General features: G+C 38.5%; 1 protein-coding gene across 1 annotated transcript in view; it reads left to right on the forward strand.

The window, feature by feature from the left end:
• CDC73 (cell division cycle 73) overlaps positions 1-13327 on the forward strand; it is a 102205-nt gene that overhangs the window by 14754 nt on the left and 74124 nt on the right. The window contains exons 8-9 of the mRNA XM_071436004.1: positions 5390-5488; positions 6738-6816. Of these exons, the coding sequence (XP_071292105.1) occupies positions 5390-5488; positions 6738-6816 (178 nt within the window). The remainder of the gene's footprint in view (positions 1-5389; positions 5489-6737; positions 6817-13327) is intronic.

Consider the following 13327-nt stretch of genomic DNA (forward strand, 5'->3'; position numbering starts at 1 on the left):
GTGTCAAATCTAAGAGTGATGGCATGTGGGCTCTTTCTGCAGGTAACTGTTTATAGTGGAAAAACTGTTCAGAGTTGCTATGGGATCAGAGTTAGGTGGAGCTGAGTCTCTGTAGTTTCATAACCTTTACATCATGAAATTGTATCTTTCTGTAAGTGTAACCTTGTTCCTTTAACTGTATATTACTTACAAGGTCAAGGTTGACATGTTGAAGCAGTAGTCTGTTTTTTTTTTTTTTCTTGCTGTTGCTTCACTGCTGCAGACTGGTGAATTTGATTCTCTTGCAGTCTGGGTAGTTATATTTTCCCTGCTTAATATATACAAAAAACTTCCTTGATCTTTATATTTTTATATCTTCTGTTCTTATGTGAAAGACTTAGACTGGGCTATCCAGCACATTTTCTTCAGTTTTGTGCTGAAAGCATAGACATCTTAAACTGTATAACAAGTAATTTGATTAAATTACCAACTTTGTTTTTTAAGCCTTCATAGATTTTCCACTTTTATATCTTTAGTTATTGCAGCCCTGTTGTAATGTACTAGTTACCTGTACTTTCTTTGGGAAGGTTACCTGATGCCCAATGTGTTGTTATCCATGACACAAGATGTTAATACAGAAGGGAATAGACTTTCATAGCTCTTGACTGTGAGTTTTATGTATTAAATTTCATAATTTTGATTTGTAGTTCCCCACTGTGCCACCCCTGGTTTCTGGGTATTTTTGTGTGCATGATGAGAGAAGACCAGAGCTGAGCAGGATGATTGGAGTTTATAGCTGACCTAGCTAGAGGGGTTGGCATTTTCCTGCTCTGTGGCATTTACCTGGGATGTAACCCAAATAGATAAATTGCAAATTTATCTAATACAGCATCTGAATTATTCCAGAATGTTATTTTGTGGTCTTCTGTATTCTTGTACACAAGTATTAAAGAGCAGAACTGTTTTTTCCCACATGTGTAGCTTATCTTTGTGGTGGTGATGATTTTTAGTTTTCTCTTACCACCTGCAAAATATTACTACTGCAATTAGTACTTGCATATTTTATTTTTAAAATTCATGTATTTTCTTTATAGGTTTGATCCTTTTCACAGTAACTACTGTATTTGAAGTAAATGTGAGAAATCATATTTTTTTTCTGATGAATCTTGACCATTCTTACTAGTGAAGTCACCTGTGAGGAGGTTAACACTGCAGTTGTAATTAAAGTTTCAATAACTTAATTTAGCTGGAAAAACAATTTTGAAGCAAGACTAATAGTATTTTCATCACTTTAGACAACTAAGAGGTCTGAGAGGAAAATTTGCTGATTTTAAGAGAAATGGGTTGTATAAGCATCTTTACGTGTGGGCTCTAGGTGGCAGAATTGTCTCACGTTCCTGGAGTGCACAGCAGTGGGATTTGAATACCAAATTGCAGAAGTAGAGGTGTGCCAGGCTAAGAGGAACTGGTGTCCTCATCAGTGCTCTAGCTGGAGCAGGAGGTTGGCTTTGGAGTGGCTGTGCACAAATGTCACAGGACAGCTTGAGTGTCCAGACTCCACTTTATGCAGGACTGCCTTCCTTAGTAAAACCAGGCAAATTATTTTATTGCTGCCAGGCACTACTGCAAACATTTTGAATGTAGCATTTAAGGGAAAGATGGGCCAGATTTTAAAAATTGTATTTACATTGAGCAGTAATAAATGTTGTTTTGTCTTTTGCCTTGAATTCGACCAAAAAAGTCTGTAAAATAAAGCATTATGTTTCCTGAAAGAATATTTAGGTCAGCTAAAAAGCAATAAAGTAATTCCTTAAACACTGCTCTAACATAACTATGAAAAAGTAAGTATTTCCATATGCTGCATTCATAGGAGAAATAAACTAGGATTATGTATGAAGGGGATTGGAGATTTTATGCTGTACTGTATCTTCAGGCTGTTACAGTGTTGCTGATGTTTCACACTTCTGAATTAACATTTCAAATTAAATATTTCAGTTTTCTTTCATATAATATTCTTGCTATAAAAATTTAGTGAAGATAACATAGAACAAGTGAAAATTGCACATTTTACTGAACATGTAGTCCATAAATACACAGGGAGCTGTACAGGGAGCATAGTCCACAGCTATACAGAGAGCAAATATACTCACAGCTATGTTTTCAGTTCAGCTTTAGTAATTCACAGTTAATTTACTGTGGAACACAAAGAAATGCCCAGATTAACTTTTGGAAAAGGAGCATCTGATTTTTATTTTTTTTCCCCAAATGATTTGGAACAAGTTCAATTTTTATCAACCTGTTTTTAAAGGCTCCCTAATCTGAAGCTTGACAGAGTCATCATGTGCTCTTAGTTGTTTAGCAATATAAATTCCAGTAGTGTAATGTGAATGTTTTAGACTACCATTGTACTGGAAGCAGGATTACAGACACCTGTTTTTCCAGGTGGTTCATCTACACTCTCCTGTGTGGCACTGTGCTTGTTGTGTGCCCCAGCATGGCTTGTCCAGCTCCAAGGTGTGCAGAGAGCAGTTTGAGGGGTACCACGAGTCCCTGCAGTTGGGAATTACAAGAGCAGGGAGGAGAGAAAATCGACTTCAAACTTGGTGAACAGTTTGCAAATTGAAGATACATATTCTGAAGGCATAGGAGAGTGATGCCTTCAATTATTTTTTACTTTTTGATTTGAATTTGAGATTTAAATGTGTGCTTTAATTTTAGATGTGCAAAATATTTTCTTTTAAATACACAGTTTATCACTTCATGTTCCTTATGAGCAGTGTTTTAATTTCTGCTGTGCTTTTATGAGGCCATCTCAGTGCTGTTTGCATTTTTCTTGTCATTCCATATATAGGAATTACTGAGGATGTGTGATAGGAATATTGCCTTTTTGGCACAGCATCGTGCCTTTCAGTCTGCCAGTGGCTCTAAAGGATTTAGCAGTATGTCTCAGCATATCAAGCAAACGTGTAAAGAAATGCAGTTGGGGCTCATTTCTTCCTTCTCCAGCCCTACTCCAAGTCTGGACAATGTTTACAGCATTCTGCAGCTCTTGATTTTCTAGGATGCACGTCCTTTCTGTCAGTTCAAGAGTTTTTTGATTTTATATGGTTTTTTTTTCCTTAGGCTCCTGTTTTTCTGCAGTGAAACATCAGAATGTAGATCTGATTAAAAATTGATTGCAATTTAGCTATAGGAAACTTTTGAAGCACTGTAAGCCATATTATGGAACAGGGTGTATACTTCTAGTTTTACATGTTGGATTTAAGGTTTCATTGTTGTCAGATGAATGAGATGAAGTATCCTTTTCTTCAATTTTTCTTCCTCTAGAATTGTTTTCAATGAAGCTGAAACCAGTGTTTATCCTTGATGATCACTATTAGAAAAATGTTTGTTTGTTTTTGCTAGCATGATGAAGCTGCTGTAGTGAGTAGAAGTCTTTGCTAATGAGAATTGGGGTTATGGTGGGCTACAGAAATTAAACACTGCAATTTTTTAAAATAAACTGTGATATATTGCAATGGAAGTAGTTTTATTACAAAAGAAATTTAGTTAGTGATGTGACTTCATTAAGCCTTCCTTATCAGAGCAGTCTGATCTGACTGGCCCTGGGATTTCTCCACAAACATCCTGGCATTAAATCACCATCAGTGAGAGTAACTTGAGTTGATGTGTGTTAGTCACTGTGTTGGCAAGGGATAGAGCATCTGTGCAGAGAAACAAATATTTTGATGTTCGGGTTTTTTATCCTCTTCTTTTCTGCTCTGTCCCTCAGACCAGAAGTTTTTGGTGGTAAGTGTTGCACTTGGTTTAACTAAGTTTAACTAAATCTAGGGCAGAAGCTAATGGATATTCATATTCTGATCTCTGAAGGGATGAACAGTGAAAGCTTAGCAGTCTTCAACTCTGCAGGGCTTTACAAATCAGCAGGTACATGCAGTGCTCTTGCTGCTCAATCATTTTTCTGTCACAGTAATATAATCCCATATCCCTGACCAAGCCAGTGACCAGCAAGAAGATGATGTTAGTTTGAGTGCTTGTTAAAACACTGCTGCCTTTCTCCCCTTCCAAACAGTCATTAGTTGTGGCCCTGGGGGACTTGCATTTTCATGCTGTGGGAAAAAGATATCAGCAAGAACACTTCTGATTCCATGCTTATTAGTGGCTTGTTGTCAGCAGATGGGAGAAACAACCTTGTGGGGTGTTTACCTGAGTTTGGTCCAGGATGTGCAATTTAAGGCTATTAAAGTCCCATGTGTTTAAAGGCCTTGGAAAAGTTCATAATTTGAAATTACAACTCCCTTTAAGACTATATGAACTGTAGGTTTTATGAGTAAAATATGGATGTGAATGTGGGTTGTAACTTCCTTGTGACTGGGAGATTTGGGTTCCGCAGGGACAGTCACTCTGAAGCCATTGCTCCTCTTGTTAATTAGTTCCTCCTTGTGAGTTTCAGAGGATGGAGTAGCCTTGTTTCCTAGAGACAGTGTGTGATAAAGCACAGCAATGACAAGAATTTTGATTGATATGATGCCCAGGCCACAGTTAGGGAGAAATCTGAATTTGCAGTAAAAGCTTGTGGTTTAGACTTTGAGTATCCTTTTATAATTGATATGTGCATGGCTTGCAGCTCTTGAAAGTCTTTTCCTTGGGATTTTTCTGACTGAAAAGAACTTTAAATACAGTTTTATGTGAGTTCTCTCAGACTTTGTCAAAAGAACTGGGTTTGCTCAGGGGATGGCTTTGCCTTCATAAGAGGTTTCTGATGGTTTTCCAGTTCCTTCCTTTGGTGGCTTGCAGTGGATTGACAAGATGTTCACTGAGGTCAAGTGAGCAGGCTTAGGGAGGCTTTGCAGTACAGCTCTCTAAGTGATTTCTACCAAATTCACCCCAAAAGTCTTTGTTTTGTAATTCATGTGTTTGTTTCATGATGCCAGTGGTGTTAACAGCACTTCAGTGTTAATATACAATACTCTGGAGCAGTGTTAGCATTTTGTGAATATATTATTCTGAACCAGTAAAAAAAAAGCCATTTTCCCTAATTGATAAAAAGGTTTCTTTTACTGGTGAACCATTACTGAAAATTGACATTAGTAGGAGACATTGTGTACACTTAATTCTGTACCTTACAGGTTACAAGTGCTTTGAGAGGAGTTTGGTTTACCTTGTGGTGTAATGAAGCTAGTTAGATTTAGCAGGTGTGGCCCTTAAAGAATAGGGGGTAGCAGTGATGCCTTAAAACCCTGTTAATGTTTGGATCCTGTCACAGAAAAGGGGTCAATTTAGGAAATTGGTGCACCAGTTTTGGTTTTTGGTGAAATGTAAGTTAACCAAGTGGTGTCTTCACCTGCCTGGTTGTTATATGAAATGCAGATGGTCAGTAAGGTTCACAGCTACCTGATATCTTTTTCAGAACTTTGCCAAGAATATTTTTGCAATTCTTCAATCAGTTAAAGCCAGAGAAGAAGGCAGAGCACCTGAGCAAAGACCTGCACCAAACACAGCAGCAACGGTAAGGGCAGTGTGTGGCTGGACACAAGGGCTGGGACACCACAAGTGAGAGTACAGTCTCTTCTCACTATTACATACACCATTTGTTTTGGTTTTCTTCCAAAAAATGCATATTTTTGAAGCATAACTTCACAGCTATTCTTTGATTTAAGTTGCATTTATTGGTATTTAAAGAGTTGAATATATTAGTTTAATTAGTTCAATATGCTCTTGTTACTGAGAGATGGATCTGCTAGTGCCAGCTTCTGCATCTATCAAGCATTAGCCACATGCTGCATCTATTTGCAAAAAGTGTATTCCATGAGAGTGCTGCCATTTCAAATGAAATGTTTTGCTGCTTTTCTGACAGATAGGGTAGCAAATGTTTAAGAATCTGGAGCATGACTCATGAGTGGGAACAGCTCGAACCAGCTTTCTTTTGCCTGTGATAAATCAGGACAGACTTAGAGCTGTATTGTTTACTTCTATCCAGGTATTAGACAGGATTTGTTTAGAAGTGTGGTGTTTACTATTGTGTTCTATTAAACCTAATGTATCTTTGAGCATGATGGTAGTCTGCTCTAAAAGCTGTTTAATTGTACTCTGTGTTTTGTTTTTGCTGCTACTGCATTTAACAAAGAACTAAATTTAAATAGTGAGATGAATTCCAACATGTAAATATTTGCTTTGTGTTGAATTTCTTAGATTGTGCATGGCATTATTCAAATGTCCTACTCAGAATAAATGTGAATACATAACTAAGCCATCCACAAAAAGGATTGAATTGATATTGAATGTTCCTCTAGATTGGTGCTTTTTAAAAACTTTTTTCCCAGAATGCCTTCTTTTTTTCCCCCCTCAAAATTTGTTTTTATTTATTTTATTTAGCAAAATTTTATCTTAATCTGGCTGACAAGAGAAATTTTGTGTGGCTGGAGCCCTAATCATGAATTGTCAGTTAATGATTTTTTTTCCTCACTAATTCTTGAAGTATAATAAATCCCAGTAGAGATTTTAATAATGTAGTTTGTTACTGTTTGTTATTTCAGTTTTGCCTCAGGTTATTTTCTTTGCATTCAGTACTAAACTGTTCCTGTAAGACTGTAAGTGGATATTGAATGGAAACATCAGAAGTTTTCAAATGCATTGAAACTCCTACGAAATGGAACTGGTTTTATACTCCTGAGTAGTTCTAAGTAACTCTTCATGAAATTCAAAAACCATCAAATACTTTTTAGTATGTTTTACAAATGTTTTTTAACCTGTTTTAGGATCCCACTTTACGAAATAAACAACCTATTCCAGCTGCCTACAACAGATATGATCAGGAAAGATTTAAAGGCAAAGAGGGTAAGTTGATACAATGCCTTTTTCAAAATTAAAAAAAAAAATTGAGGACCAAAACTCCCCAGTCACCAAGTTCATGTTAGGGGATTTTCCCTGCTATTATTTCACAAACCTATGAAAAGACAAAAAAAGAGATGTAATTATGCTGAAAGATAGCTTTCCAAGTAATAAAATCCAGAAGTATTATTTTGTAGAAATTGTTTCTACCTAATTGTTTGGGGAGGGTCTTATGCAATTAATAAAAAAATCACAAGTGCAGGGATAACTGTCAGGTTCATAACATATAATGGATTCCCTCTCCTCAAACAATCACAGTTGCTCTAAAGGTTGCCTTCAGTAATTGCAAGTAAATATTATCTAGTTGTGTCTATTTAAATGAAAAAGCAAACTGGGAACAGCAGTGCAAAACACAAGCACCCTCCTCGAGAGGAGATGGAAACAATCTTCAATATTGAAGAAGTCTCACCAGTTTTAAAAGATTGTGAATAATGAACTTGAGTGATGATTTGCCTTTCTAATGCAATTTTTCTCCTGCCCCCATTGCTTTTTTTTAATCTTGTTTTTAGCACAAGTTCAGTTACTTCACTTTCATGTCTTGCTGTGGTTTTATTTTGCAGTCTTTGTTTCTTGTGCTTGGATGGTTTTGTGCTTCTTGCAGAAGGTCATGCAAATTGTGTTACATTTCTGAATTGCTTCTTCCTCTTGTGTGATTCTGAGAATGTGGTGTTGGGGTTTCACTTGGTGCTGAAATGGGATTGACTGGACTGCAGCAATTTTTCCAGTTGAAAGATTGTTTTGTGATGAGGTCATATTCTACCTGCCTAAAAAAAATAACTCATTGTCACAATCCATTTTAGAGAGTGTTTTTCTGCCTTAACTTTCTGGTTACTTATATTTGGTGTAGTCACACAAAGTTAATTTTGTATTTCAGGTTTCTAGGGATATTTAAAGAAATACATAGGTTAAGAATACCACATTAGCTAAGTGTAGGCTAGTACTGGAAATAAAAATGAGGTGTTGGAAAGAAGGTATTTTAAACATGAGGTTGACTTATCAAAGGTTTTGGTACCTCACTTAGGGAAGTTACATAGAATTAGTAATTAACATCTGGATTTCTTAGGAGAGGACCTAGAGATATTTGAGATCTTCTTTGGCTTCAAATTGACTTCAGAAAATAGCAAAGATCTCATTTACTTCTAGGGTATTCTATTGTAAAAATATTACCTTTAAATTGTAATCTACCTGGAACTCTGAGGACAGGTGGTTTTCCTGTCCTAATTAGGCATTAATGCACAGATAATGTCATTTGCTTAGAACTGAATGATGCATGTCACTTACAGCTCTGTCACAAGTGAGCCCATTCCTTATGGGATTTTTAATTTATTTTTTATGAAGTCATCAATAAAAATAAAAGGGTTTCTTTTTCATTAAACTGGTTTTTTTACAGTAAGTCGAGTAAGAACTTGGAATTGTACTTGTTTATGGAAAGGTTGCAGTATTGGGACTTTGGGAAAGAATTTTGAAGGACAAGAAAGATAATTAAGTTCAGAGAGTAATAACTTGCAGTCTTTATGCCATTGTATCCACCTTTATTTAGTGATGGTGGATAACACCCACGATAAAGCTGAATCCTACAGATTCTGCCATTCTGAAGGATTCCCACACCTTGCCCTCTGTGACTACCTGTGTTGGCTACCAACAGTGGAAGGCAGGATGCTGTGGTGCTTCTAACAGTGGACACAGTGGTGGGCTTGGCTAAAAAGTGACACAAAGCCAAAGGACAGTGTCTCTAGGCTTTGTTCTCTGTGTCTCACCTGTTGGCTCTTTCCTCAGAGGTACTGAAATCCTAGCAAGGCTTCACAGTAGTCCTCTTCTACTTGCAGCAGGATTGTGGCACATTGCCTATATTCAGTTTTGTATGATACTACAGTATTTCAAGTTTAGGCAGCAAAGAGGTGAACTGTTTTTCTTTGAATATTTGTAGGCTTTAATAGAGTTTTTCCATTAGCTGTCTTGTCCTTAGCATAAGAAATTCAAAGCTTGTAGAGCTAAGAGGGTAAATTTAGGAATTTTAACATGCATTAAGTAAACTGTTGAGTTGCAGCCAAATTTCTCTGCTTCTTGTGGTGGATCATTATTTCTGATGCAATGTATAAGGATGCCTCTCTGGTAGACTAACTTAAAATTTTCCTGCCAGATGGGACAGGCTTTGCTGCTAGAGTGGTTTAACAGTCAGTGTGAGGGGGTGGTGATTGTGCTGTTCTTGAAGAGCAAACACTGAGTTCCAGGTGCATTCAGTGGAACTGCTCAGCAGCCCAGGGAAGGGGACAGGGCTTGGTCACCTTTTGTCCATGGGGGTCTTGTTCCTGCAGCTTTGGTCAGGCAGGACAGAGAAACCTTTCCTTTGACATCCTTCAAGTTCTGTGAAGCATTAGAATGTTGTTTGCAGTAGGAATTGCACATCTTGGATGTTTCCACATGGAAAGTGGAAGAACACATTGCCTGGCAGTGCACCCATCCTGCCCAGCTGCTCAGATGTTTTGGAGGTGAGGAGGTGAACTGCTTGCAGGCACTTTGCTTGGGTGCTCTTTCTTTGCTGTTGCTTTGGTTTCTTCCATCCTCGCACTCAGTGATGGTATTTTCTCTTCAACAGTAGAGAGCTGCATCCTGTGCTAAACTTCCTCTTTTTACCTTGCTAGTCTTCTTTCTTTGCTTTGTATTATTTGCTTGAGTGGTTTTTTTACAGTTTATTAGAGAGCATTTTACAACTGGAGAAATTTTTCCAAACTTGTGTTTGTCGTACTTTCTTGACCAACGTAATTTTAAAGTCTTGTTCAGGATTTAAAAATCCTAGGCTCAAAATAAGCTTTAGGAGCTTATTTTGTGTCCTCTCCTGTATGCCTTAAGGTTTGATATTTAAACACACATTATTGATACACATGTTTTGGTGCTCTTCTGCTTTTAGGTAGATTCAACTAGATAATATTCAGATGCTATTCTGTCTTCTTCCCCCATTTTCTTGGGTGGCTTTACCTCAGAAGATTTTTTTCACATGCTTGTTTGCTCTGTAATTTCCAAGTGTGCAGGAGTGCTGGGATGGCAGTCTTGCAGATGTAACATTTTTGTGACCCACATCTCTCAGTATGGATGGCCAAGTCAAATTTGCCTGTGCTGCTCCAAGGTTAGGTCTTTAAGGCTTATTCCAGGAGTGTTCCTGTTGTTCTCCATGTTTCAACATAGTAGCAGCCAATTGTTACTCCTCCCCCCAAAACAAAACAAAAAACCCCCAAAACCTCCAGCCATCTTCAGCCCTGTTTAGGGTAAATCAGAGAGTCTTGCTGTGTGATTTCAGCCCATAATGGTGAAAAGAATATTCCTGACTGTGTTCAAATGTTTCCTTCAGGCAAGTTTGCTGTTGACTTCATGCTGTTGTCATCTTATATTTTATTTATAACTTTACTGGATGTTCAGACACAGCTGCCATTTTCCAGAGTTTTGTCAGTCCTAAGTGCTAAGCCCAGGGAACAGAGGACTGTGAAGTTACTATGTTTGAGGTGACTCTGGACCAGAACATTTTGTTTCTCTCTCATCTACATTGTTAAGAAAGTTTCTTTATAAGGCATTTCTCATTCTAAGTTATTTTATTTTATTTTGTGTGATATCCTTTTATACAGGGAGAGTAGAATTGGTAGCAGGAGATAAAAGGTTCTGAAGTTTCACTGGTCAGACTTAGTTTGACTGATTAAACTTTCATTTATTGCATTCACTTGAAGATTCATATGATTGTTATTTTTCCCTAACAGAGAGTATGTACAAGAGATGCACATTTGGAAAAAGAATGTGATCTATCTGTATTTTCTGGCTTGGTATGGCCAACTAGTTTAAAAATTTAACACTTTTAGCACTGCGCATTCACTTCTGTGCTGGAAAATAGACATAAATTGCTGTGAGAAACTTAAGATGTTGTTGTTAATTACTGGTAAGATTATTATATTATAACAGCTGTTATATATGAACTGTACAGAGAATTTGTGAAGTAATCAGTGTAACTTGGAAATTTAGGTGTGAAACTTACTTGTTAGGATAGAGTACTGTAAGGGAGTGCTCAGTAAACTCATGCAGAGTGACATTTGGTGTCAGGGCTGAAATTACTGGGGCTGTGAAGTGGGGTAGTGAATCATTTCCAGGCAGTATGCAGAGTGTTGCTATCTGGGGCTTGAATATACAGCTGAAAAAAGTAGTGGTTATTCAGTCTTATTCATCCACAGTTCAAACCAAGGCTTTAACTTGAGCTCTTCAGTGTCTGAGACATGCTGCTTTGTTCTGTTTTTATTTCCCTTGACTTCCTTCCAGAAATTCAGGTCTTTTTCCAGAAATTGAGTCTTTTTCAAGCTTTTATTCTTTGGGTAATGTATCAGAGCTCGTTTGTAGCTGGATTGGATAACTGGAGCTGCAGAAGGTGCAGAATCAAAGTGCAGGGTGACCTAGATGGATGTGGAGCAGTGGCTTTAAGCAAATGCAAGGCACCCTGAGCATTAATATTATGTGCAAGGAAACAGAACGTGCACCCAAATGCTCAATCAGAATATCATCAGTCCAAAAAGCTGATGCATTAGGGTGCCTATGTTCATTTCTAGCTCTCATTATTTTATATAAGAAAAGGCACTCAGATTGATGCATGGGGATGCTAGAAAGGTAACTTGTGATGAACTACACTGGAAATGTTTAGGGGTCTTTTACCAGTCTTGGGGTCATGGAATTGAGAAACTGTGACCATAATACATGCAATGACTGAAAAAGAAAAAACCTGTGGTGATAGGTTATGTTTTTAAGGCATTAGAGTTGTTTATTTAGTTGTAGTTATTGTGTTTACATCTCAAGATGTAGTTTTAAGGCATGTGTTGATGTTGGTGTTTTTAACAATGCATATATTTCTAAAATTGATTCTATTTGGCAAACAAAAGGTTGCAGCACAGTTTTTCATGACAAAATTATTGTTGGGTTTTGCTTGCTTTCTTTAGTCCTTAGTGTTAGACCTGTGATTGAAGCATTTAATAGGGACTGCTGTATGCCTAAAGGAAATGTGAGTCATAACTTGGTAGTAATTATATTGAAAATTCCCAGTGTATACAAGACCCTCAATAAGTTTTTTAATAGTTGTTCTGAATCTAATTCCAAGCTTAAAAACAAGGGTCCAAAGTCTTACCATCATGTACCTTTATTTATGAGGCTCTTTTTTCTTAAATACCCTTTTCTTAGTCAATGGTTTATCATTTTAACTGCTTCTATTACCACAGTGGAGCTGGGATTTTGAAGCTGGGGTTATAAACGAATTCTTGGCCAAGTATTACCCTGTCAGCTTGCTGCTGGTGCATGACTCAGCAGCACAGGTTGGAGCTGCTTTGGGAGGCAGAGGAGAAGCTTTTGTGTTCCTGGAGGGTGTGGCCCAGCCTTTGTGCTGATCAGTGCTGGGGGCATGGCCCCGGGTCTCTCTTCTGCTCCTCTTCACCATGGCCCTGGTTCCTCTTGTATGCCAGGTCTGCTTTTGAGCAGCTGTGTTAGGCTCAGAGCCTGGCCTTGGAGAAGAGCCTGCTCCTTGAATATCTTTTACAGCATTAAGCTGGCTGTGACACCCTCAGCAATTTTTGAAGTGGGAATGAAGCTGGAAGTGTGGAGTCCCTGACCTGGGAACATTTGTTTCCTGCTTTGCCCAGGCTGTGCACAGTGAGTGGAGCTGAGGGTGCTGCTGGATGTGCCCAAGTGTACAAACCACTGAGACCTGACAAAATGGTACAGACATGCAAGGGGCAGGGCTCATGCTTCTGGCAGTGTTTATTTCTGTAAGAGAAGTGATTGGCTGACAGGTACAATACCACATGGTGTGTGTGAGAGCATGGAATCAATCAAGCTGTGTTCTGACAAATGTGTCACTGCTGTTCCTGCTTCAGGGGGATTGCTATCCCCCTCTGGAAGCTGGAGATGCTGAACTCTACTTCTCCAGTTGCTGTAGGGTTTGAGGCAGGAAGCTGGAGAGCTGGTGGGCACTTGGGGATGTGGTTTCTCCTATGGCCCCACCCTACTGCAGGCAGCAGAGCATGGGCCCTGCAGCAGCTCTGGTAGAGGCTGCAGTGACTGTTTGCAGGAATGTGGGTGGGTACCTACACTGACCATAAAACATGTCTCATATTTGCATTAGTGCACAAAGCTACTATGCCAGTATTTGCTAATTATCAGAACTGTTTCATTTGCTACCTGAGTAGCTACTGTGGCCCCTGTGTAGCTGCTGGGAACGTTGATCAAGCAGGAAACTGGGGTTTGCTGGAGGCAACAAGTGGCTCTTCATCCAAGTTACTGACTTGTGCTAGAAAGAAGGGTCAGGACAAGGCTGGGAGCAGGAAGCTGATGAGTGCCAGAGCTGTGGTTTGTGGCTCCCGTGGCTCATTAAAAGAACCAGGACAGATTTTATGAGAGACTTGAGAAGACTTTTGCAAAAGATGAAGCCAGTGGCAGTTGA

Source organism: Agelaius tricolor, unplaced genomic scaffold, assembly GCF_023055355.1.
Source record: "Agelaius tricolor isolate 1412-34295 unplaced genomic scaffold, bAgeTri1.0.p SCAF_11, whole genome shotgun sequence".
In the NCBI taxonomy this organism is placed as follows: domain Eukaryota; kingdom Metazoa; phylum Chordata; class Aves; order Passeriformes; family Icteridae; genus Agelaius; species Agelaius tricolor.